Source organism: Rhagoletis pomonella, unplaced genomic scaffold (assembly GCF_013731165.1).
Source record: "Rhagoletis pomonella isolate Grant_MI unplaced genomic scaffold, Rhpom_1.0 Rhpom_scaffold_05728, whole genome shotgun sequence".
In the NCBI taxonomy this organism is placed as follows: domain Eukaryota; kingdom Metazoa; phylum Arthropoda; class Insecta; order Diptera; family Tephritidae; genus Rhagoletis; species Rhagoletis pomonella.
In genome coordinates this window covers 1,630-11,420 of record NW_023464266.1, presented here as the reverse complement: position 1 = coordinate 11,420, position 9,791 = coordinate 1,630, and the positions used below count along the sequence as shown (strand labels likewise).

The 9,791-nt window shown below is 37.5% G+C and overlaps 1 protein-coding gene across 1 annotated transcript; it reads left to right on the top strand.

Annotated features, from left to right (window-relative positions):
- The first annotated feature begins 8,111 nt into the window (after positions 1-8,111).
- LOC118755248 (WD repeat domain-containing protein 83-like) lies at positions 8,112-9,472 on the top strand. The gene is made up of 3 exons (XM_036490097.1): positions 8,112-8,222; positions 8,280-9,002; positions 9,061-9,472. The coding sequence occupies exons 1-3, from the start codon at positions 8,150-8,152 to the stop codon at positions 9,189-9,191; spliced, it is 927 nt and encodes a 308-aa protein (XP_036345990.1). The 5' UTR covers positions 8,112-8,149; the 3' UTR covers positions 9,192-9,472.
- The last annotated feature ends 319 nt before the right edge of the window (positions 9,473-9,791 follow it).

Genomic DNA, 9,791 nt, shown 5'->3' with positions numbered 1-9,791 from the left:
AACACGTAAAAATCCACAACGCAAAGCTTCATCAACACCTCCAAAAACTCCACAAATCACCACATCGGCTGTAATGAAACTCGATGAGCAAAGAATCTCCATCATTCAAGAGCTGACAACTGTAATTAAGAGTTCTGAGGAAAGAGTCATGCAGAAAATTGGTGAGTTAGCTGGGGAAATAGCAAACTTAAAATTTTCTTTAACCGCTATTGAGACGAGAGTGACTGAGGTTGAGAACTCTTGCGTCAAATTTAATAATATGCACGGTGAACTTGTTGCTGTTCGTGCCCAGCTCACTGAACTGCAAAGCGACGCCGTCGCCACAGACATCGTAATAAACGGAATCCCTCAAACTGTTGATGAGAATTTGCCTGACATCTTCGGTAAGCTATGCAGTGCAGCGCACCACAAAACTCCGGCACTGCGTGAGGCGTTTAGATTGCGAAGTGCGAAAGGCAAAACGCAAAATAATAACAGCCACGCACCAATCATCGTTAAACTGTGCTCTTCACATGACCGGACACAGCTCTTTAAATCAATTGCTGCCCTGTGCAAGTCCCGTAAAAGATCTCTCACACTCTCTGACATCGATCAGCCCGGATATGGGAGTGTATATGTGCATGAGAGTTTGCCAAAAGTGTTGCGTGAGGTGATATCGTACGCCTCAGAACTCCGGAGTAAAAAGCTACTAACGTCTGCGTTCTCAATCAGGGGCAAAGTTTACATCAGGCGAAAACCAAACGAAGAGCGCCAATTAGTGTGCGGTACCGCTGACGTGAATACTCTTTTAAGCATAACATAAAATCATTCAATACACTAACAAAAAGAACACTCGCGCGTTTTTGTCAACATTTTTTTTCTCTTAACTAGTATTTAGTTTAGAATTTAATATAATGTTAATTTACGCTTCTCCTTCCCTTATGTTTCTATACCTGCGCTGCACATATTTTTCTTTATTTCTAACTTTTTGTTTGTTAACTTCTTTCGCTCTCTTACTCTTTCTTTTTTTCAAGTGCTGCAATTTGTTTGGCATTTTATGTGGCTTTTTGCTTGACATCAAAGTGCAATGTCTTCGATACTTTTGTTGTTTTGAATATTAACAGCCGCTTTCGTTCTAAAGACTATGACAGCACGTTTAATATGATGCGCATACTTGGTAGACAAAGAAACGGGTTAAAAATATGTCATCTTAACGCCCAGAGCTTACCAGCTAAAATAGATGAGTTCAGATACATTTTTGAATCGTCTGACATTGATGTTGTATGTGTTTCCGAGTCTTGGTTCTCTGCGTGGCATAGTGACAATTTGTTTTGTGTTGATGGATATAAACTTTTTCGTTTAGATAGACTTGGGCACGGTGGCGGTGTTGCCGTGTTCGTCAAATCTAGTTTGTCCTGTAGAATTAAATGTACATCAGAGCCTTATAGTTCAATTGAATACCTCTTTGTTGAAATCATGTGTAATCATACAAAGATACTCATAGGATGTGTTTATAGACCTCACAAACACATTGGTTATGATAATTTTATAGATTTTATTCAAAATCTTAGCCTCAGCTTTAGTGATATTGTAATATCTGGAGATTTTAACAGTGATTTGCTGACTGAAAACAAATTTTCACTTGCAATGCAAAATCTGGGTCTTTTCCCAGTAAACACGTCAACCCCTACACATTACACCCAAACAAGCAGGACGCTCTTGGACATATTTTTTGTAAATGATAGGTCGAAAATTCTAATCTATGACCAGCTCTCCGTCCCAAATTTCTCTAAGCATGACCTCATTTTTCTAACACTGGATTTTAAGTTAGCTTGTAATACGGTTTCTTATTCATATCGAGATTTTATGCATATTAATTATGAGCAACTTGAAGAAGCTGTTGATGCCATACCCTGGGAGTATGTTTACACTTTGGTATCCACAAACGAGCAGTATGAACAGTATGTGCCGCTTGTAACAAAATCAGGCAATATTCGCAAACGGCCTTGGTTCAACAACTATATAAAGGGTCTTATTCAGAAGCGCAACAAGGCATATAGAAAGTGGAAACACCTGAAATGTGCAGCAACATATAATGTCTTCAAGGCTCATAGAAGAGAAGCCACCAGAGCCATTAAATTGTAAAAACTGAAATACTATGAGCATCAGTTTAGCACAGCAATAAGTTCTAAAAAAACATGGAAATATATTCGTGAAATAGGGATTGGCAACAAAAGTAATCATGTTTCAGAGAATATAAACGTAGATGAGCTGAATGAGAAATTTGTACAATTATCCGCCTGTAGCAGTAATATATGTCGTGAAAAGTACAGTGTATGTATGAATGGAACAATACCTGGTTTTACCTTCTCCAATATTGATGATTGTGCCGTTGTCGAGTCCGTCCTCAGTGTGAAATCTAATGCGATTGGTATAGACGGAATTCATCCGAAATTTTTTAAATGCTTATTGCCTAAAATTTTACCGTACATAACTTATGTCTTCAACAGCATTTTGACCTCGTCTGTTTTTCCTCACTGTTGGAAGTCGGCAAAAATCATTCCAATTAAGAAATCTAATGGGGATTTTAGACCCATCGCAATACTACCCTTTTTATCCAAGGTACTTGAGCGCATTATGCATACTCAGATAAATTCTTTTCTGAGTCGAAACCTGCTGGTGAATAGGTACCAATCTGGTTTTAGATCCAACCGAAGCTGTATAACGGCGCTAATTAGGGTATCAGACGACATCAGACTAAACATTGACAACGATCGCGTGACTTTATTAACACTTCTGGATCATTCCAAAGCTTTCGACACTGTTAATCACGATCTTCTAGCCTTGAAACTTAGCAACTTGTTTAACTTCTCGTCGACAGCATTAAATTTAATAAAATCATACCTCAATGATCGCTCACAAGCTGTTTGGGCCGGTGACATTATATCTAACTGCTTACCCGTAACTAAAGGCGTTCCCCAAGGCTCGACTCTCGGTCCTCTATTGTTTGTGTTATATGTAAACGATCTTCAAAGTGTGTTAAAATATTGTGATATTCATGTATATGCAGATGATGTTCAACTATATGTCAGTTGCCCTTTTGTATCCGTTAATAATTGTATTAGTAACCTCAACACTGACTTAGATCACGTTAGCAAGTGGGCCTGTGACAATGGGTTACTTTTAAATCCAAGTAAATCACAGTGCATCGTTATTTACAAGAAGACTTTCAAACTTGAGGGCTACAGTGAAGTGAAATTGAACAACTCTGTTATAAAATTTGTTGACACTGCAAGAAACCTAGGGATAATTTTCAATAGAACCCTATCGTGGAATACCCACATTTATAGTGCAATAGGCAAGGTTTATGGCATGCTCCGTTCATTATGGACTATTCAGCACTTTACCCCAGAGAAAATTCGACTGCTTTTAGCTAAAACATTTCTGTTACCAACCTTATTGTATGGATGTGAACTGTATGCCAATTGTGATAGTCTGTGTCGTGGCAAACTTAATATCCTCTACAACAACATCGCCAGATACGTGTATTGTGTAAAACGTCGTGATCACATATCTGTTTTTGCCTTAAAAATATTTTCTATAAAGTTCGACGATTTATTAAAAGTAAAATGCCTAATGCTGCTTCACAAGGTAATTAACTCTCATGAGCCCAAATACCTTGTTGAACGAATTCAATTCACGAGATCGGCCCGATCACTTAACCTGCTTAGTATGACATACAGTTGCCTTGTATCTGAACGTCAGTTCTTTGTTTTTGCTGTTCGTCTTTGGAACGCTCTGCCATATAAGATCAAAACTATCCGAAGTACATCGCACTTTAAAAATGAGCTCTTACATAATTTTTGCCCTCTAAATTGCTAAGATGCACGTACACATATATTTTTCTTTTTTCTAATACTTCTTTGTTCTTCTTCTCCTCCTTACACATTTTTACAACCTACGGTTTCCCTTAATGTTATTTTTAAGCTTTTATAATTAAATTAAGTTCAAACACTGTAAAATAACTCATGGTTGTGTGTTTGATTATAATAAAATGAAATGAAATGAGGAAACGCCGGAAAACAATGTATGGGCAATGACATTTAGGGCCGGTTACTCAATGTCTGGTTAACACTAATCTGCGGTTAAACATCGTTATCGACGTTAAAGATTCCCTGTTATATGCATGGAGTCGAAGAGGTCGGTAACGATGTTTAACCGCAGATTAATGTTAACCAGACATTGAGTAACCGGCCCTAAATGTATAAAAATTTAGATGTCAACAGAATAATACCTACAGTAAAAAAGCATCACTGAAGTGTGAGAAGGCTTTAAATGCCGTTTTAAAAAGGTCAATACATTTCTTATAAAATATTTTGATTTTTGCTGGGTGTAACCCAGTCAAAGGGCTATTAAAGAAAATAAAATTCTGAAAAGTAATAAACAGGAAAAGAGTGCACACAAAGTAATATTTTACCCAAATTCATAAAAGATTAAGAAATCGAATTTTTTTATAAAAATGTCACTGTACAGAGCTATATAAATCTATTTTTTTTTTTTTTTAAATAAGGCCACTAGCATATACGGTTTTTACAAATGAATCTTGTAGCGTCACGCTATATAAATACATATGTACATATATATGTTTTGGCTGGCGAAATATGTACTTTTGTCAACTAAGTAAAAAAGCGAATGAGTAAATTTAACCACATTAAAAAGTTTTTAAATACTCAATGGCTCAACACAGCAACTCGTTTTGTTGCACGAAACCCTTGAACACGTGCCTGTCATCTATTTCGTCAGTTTCGACATTTCGCTATTTTGCATTTCTTTTATTTCGAAGTCATTCGCATTGTCAGATTTTTGAAATTCGTTTATGTTCGACATTCTGCTATTTCATAATTCTTTCATTCTCATGTCATCCATCTTCCATTCCTTACCTTCCATTGCCGTTCGCATCGTCGAACGTGCCTGTCAAACACTGCCGCCAACATGCTTTTGAGTTTGGCAGGCACGTCCGCTGTTAGAAAGAGAATAGACAAAAAGGGGCATAGGATTCCATACTTGTAGGTATATACGATGGTTACGACTTAGGGGCGGTTGTTCAATGTCTGATTAGCACAAATCGGAGGTAGAAGCTCCGGTTAAGTACAACTACTGCTTTATCGATCACATGTTACGTGCATGATGTCGAAATCGTCGATAGTGTAATGGTAGTGATAACCAGACATTGAACAACCGGCCCTTAGTTGCAGCTGCAGCCGAAACTAAATTTTAAGTTGGTACTTAGCCAGAAAAGTCGAAACTAAAAGTGTGTTTGCATTGTTCAACTTTGCGTTCAACATTTGCGTTCAACTCAGCGCAGGGTTGCACGAAAAAAAAATTGAATGACTAAAAATATCAAAATATGAAAAAATATCAAAATATTCGCCATAAAAAGGTGTTTGCATTGTTCAACTTTGCATTCAACTTTTGGTTGAATGGCCTTTCAACTAATCGCTTTCAACAAAGTTGGTCGCCAGCCAACACTGCAACACTGCGTTGAGTTGAACGCAATTGTTGAACGCAAAGTTGAATAATGCAAACACTGCTTAAGGCGACTATGAATAGCGTTAGGGGTTACCTATAATATGAATAGGCTGCCGTAACTGACTGTCAGAAAATGAACGAAAAGTCTGTCAAATGCATAAGCAACGTAGTGTAGACTTTTAGGGCCGGTTTTTCAATGTCTGGTTATCACTACCACTACACTATCGACGATTTCGACATCATGCATGTAACATGTGATCGATAAAGCAGGAGTTGTGCTTAACCGGAGCTTCTACCTCCGATTTGTGCTAATCAGACATTGAACAACCGGCCCTTAGGTGGCTCTATTTTACTTACATGAGGTCAGTGTTGCCACATTTAATTAGATATAACAATAGCCACTATCAAGCAGTTTGTTGTAGATCACACAATTATAGTAACCTAGAAACGCCGAAGAACTGTTCGCCTTGCGAAACTTTGAGGATAACCTGGTGTTTCTGTAAAAGGAAACGCTTACGGCCCACTTCCTAATGTGGAACCAGAACTTCTTTTCACCCGTGTTACATGTAGGACTGAATCGAAAAAGTTACCAAGTGGAAAAAAAAGTTACCAAATTACCAAATATGATACAAATATGATAAATAAAGGAAAAAAATTACCAGTTTCGGTACCAAAAAATTCAATGCGGCAACACTGCATGTGTTACATATGTACATAGATACGTACGAGGACAAACAGCTGATTCCGTACGGAAGGTGCGATCAGTATCGCTCTTTCGGGTTGGCTTTCCTTTATGGCCGTTCGTTAAAGGGGCGGTGGGCGCAAGGTAAGTGGGCGTGGCACCTCTAACCCATCTTTTTGTAGAGGGAATGAACCGCCATTGACAAAAATGCAACCCCCGACCACCTAGGTCCCCTATGGTTCTCTAGGGACCCCTTAGAAAAATTGCCAAAAATCACAATTTTCATTTGCGTTTATTCGCTTGAAAAATGTTAAATATTCATTTGCACAATACATTTTTATATACAAGACACCCGGTAACCAAAATAGACATCACTGGGGCGGCAGCCTCAGGTTTACCACAAAGAAAGGGAATTGTAGTTACCTCATCCTTTCCCAAGGTTACATCACTGGGGCGGTAGCCCAAGTTAAGTCACACAGAAAAGAGAATTCTACGTAGTAAGGGTTATAATCCCTAAGCGCGGCCGAAGGCCGCCTACGCAGAAAGGAATTCTACGCAAAAATACTGTGCACGCAAGTAAAAATTGCGATTTTTGGCCATTTTTCTAAGGGGTCCGTAAGGAACGATAGGGGGCCTAGGTGGTCGAGGGTTGCATTTTTGTCAATGGCGGTTCATACCCTCTCCAAAAAGGTCGGTTGGAGGTGCCACGCCCACTCCCCCTTCGCCCACCGCACCTTTAACGAGCGGCCAATGGAAAGTTTCCCCGCTCTTTCCTTAAGCAAATGACGTTTGGCGAAACTTGACGAAACTTGATGTTAAGCACATTATAGTTTCAGAATAGGATTTATGGGTTTGCATACGCTTGCTTATTCATATTATAGTTAGCCCTTTAGTGTGACTTAGAATAGTTTCGACTAATGGGCTGTTTTTGCTTACGCGTTAATGCACATTTAGCGCATTTAATTGTAAATGCTACCCTAATGGGCTGTTTTTGCTTACACGTAAAAGCACATTTAGCGCATTTAGCTCTAAATGCTTCTCTAAATGTACATTTATCCATACAAAATTCGTCACCTAAATGCAATTAAATGCAATTCCATTTTTGCATTAGGAATCTAAATGCTAAAAGCAACCCTGTGATCTTCCAAAATTTCCACGATTCGAACATGGTTTAAGAGAAAAAGCGGCAACATTGCTTTTTCGAGTATACAGTGGCTAGCTGCGTTTCAGTGATCGCCGATCGAGATTTCATTTATTGTTTTACATTATTTGGATAAAGAAAAGTTAAGCAAATTCAACATCGATGTGATGCTGATAGAAATCTGGATCAATTTGTGATCAACTCTCTTTGTTTCGTTTCCTAATTAAGTGAGGAAATTTTAATTCACAGCACTGACAAATGAATATATACACAAACAAATGCTCAGTTATGGTTAAAACAATTCAAATTTTTGTATTGAATTTTTGGTTTAAAATTTATTTTTTCCTTTTCAGTAGGGTTTTTGTACATTATCTTCTGCGTGAGAGTTGATCGTAATAGATACGGATCTGAATAACGACTGGAACACGGCTGTTTGTCAAAAGCATACGATTTCGAACTCGCATAAATGTACATTTGCTAAATGCTATAGCATGAACGCTCTTCGAAAACATATGTTCGAAAGTGCTAAATGTTGCATTTTAAATGCAGCAAAAACGCTGCATAAATGTACATTTCTAAATGCGATAGCATGAACGCTCTTCGAAAACATATCTTCGAAAGTGCTAAATGTTGCATTTTAAATGCAGCAAAAACGCTGCATAAGTTGAGTACAAAATATGAGTATGAATATGCGCCATAGGTTTAATCCAGAAAATTTGTGGAACAAACTATTATGAGAGTAACGATTCGGTACTTCGATTCACGGGTTGTATTCGTTACTCAGTAACGAACACATACGGTTTGGTACAGCTCTAATAATGAGCTCGAATTATAAACTTCGTAAAGTAATTGATTGCAACCAGGGTGCCGTTCGGGCAATACGTTACAATGGTAGGTTGTATAGGTAAAATATGTAAGTGAATTCATGTCTTATGCAATATATTTCAGTTGACGGTTCATATTGTTTGAGTTGTGGATCTGATAAGAAAATTAAACTATGGAATCCAAAGACAGCATTATGTCTCAAAACATACGGTGGTCACGCTGATGAGGTTACAGATGCGGCAGGAAGTTGTGATAGCTGTCATATTGTTTCCTCTAGTCTTGATAAAAGCATAATCTATTGGGATGTTTCCACAGGCGTACCTGTACGTCGACTCCGGGGTCATGCTGGAGGTGTTTACTGTGTTTGTTTAAACGAAGACTCGTCAATTGCAATATCTGGTGGACGCGATAATGCAGTTGTATGTTGGGACATACGGACTCATCGCTTAGAACCTGCGCAAATAATGAAAGATGCAAGCGACAGTATCACCTCGATTCAAACTAATGAGCACAAAATAATTACTTCCTCTCTAGACTGTTGCATTCGTCAATATGACATACGTGTTGGAGAGTTAGTATGTGATAACCTTTGTGAACCCGTAACATTTTTGAAATTAACTCGAGATGAGCAATGCCTTTTAGCAGCATGCCAAGATAGCGCAGTTCGTCTCATAGACTGTGAGACAGGGAGTTTATTAGCAGAGTATAAAGGACACAAAGCTGAGGATTTCCAGATTGAATGTGGCATAATTACGAAAGATGCACATATAGTTTCAGGCAGTAGTGAAGGCTGCGCTTTATTTTGGGATCTACTTGAAGGAAAAATTTTACAACAAATTAAATTAGGTTTGTGACCTTAAATTAAGTTAAACTTCCTGATGATGCCTAATAATTTTCTCTTTAGGTAGCAATAGAGGAGTTGTTAACTCAGTAGATACTCATCCTAAAGACAGCGATTTTGTATTAACTTGTCGAAGAGAAATATATTTGTATCGCACAGATGTAAATGAAGATTTAATCCTGAATGAAAACTAGTTTAATATGTATATATCAGAGAAAAGCAAGGACCTACTTGAATTTGGAGTTCCTTTATACCATTGTGCATACATACAAGTGACAAATGTTATTCACGTCTATTCTGCATTTCGACTCGAATCGAAATTTTCTCCGTTTGGCAATTTTGGTGTTCTGCGTTCCGTTTCCTTTCGATCAATCTTCGAAATTTACGATTATACCTATTCTACATTTCGATCGTAGTTCCGTTTTTCTAAGTTGCAAATTTGTTGATGGAGAACGTTTCAATTGTTATTTTCGTGGGTTTAAATAATAAAATTTTATAAAAAATTTAAGTAAAATATACTGTGCATGATTTTAAAAGTCATCATAAATGAATTTTCACGATTTCTGTGTTTTCGCAATACGAAAAATCGGCTCAAATAATGGCAACGAAAAGGGATGTTGCGCGACGTTTTCAAAGTGGAAGTCCAGGCGTTTTTGTTTACATTATCTATTATTAAGACTGAAATGCACTGAATGCAATTTATTCTTTTTATATAAAATTAATAGATGTATGCACATAGATACATACATACATAAAATGTGAAGTTACATAAAAAAGATGCTTTTATTATTGCA

Excerpts from the sequence above, each read along its gene's own strand:
- LOC118755248 (XM_036490097.1), top strand. The coding sequence starts at position 8,150 with ATGAGCTCGAATTATAAACTTCGTAAAGTAATTGATTGCAACCAGGGT. Across the intron at positions 8,223-8,279 it reads TCGGGCAATACGTTACAATG|TTGACGGTTCATATTGTTTG; the intron begins GTAGGTTGTATA and ends AATATATTTCAG. Across the intron at positions 9,003-9,060 it reads TTTACAACAAATTAAATTAG|GTAGCAATAGAGGAGTTGTT; the intron begins GTTTGTGACCTT and ends TTTTCTCTTTAG.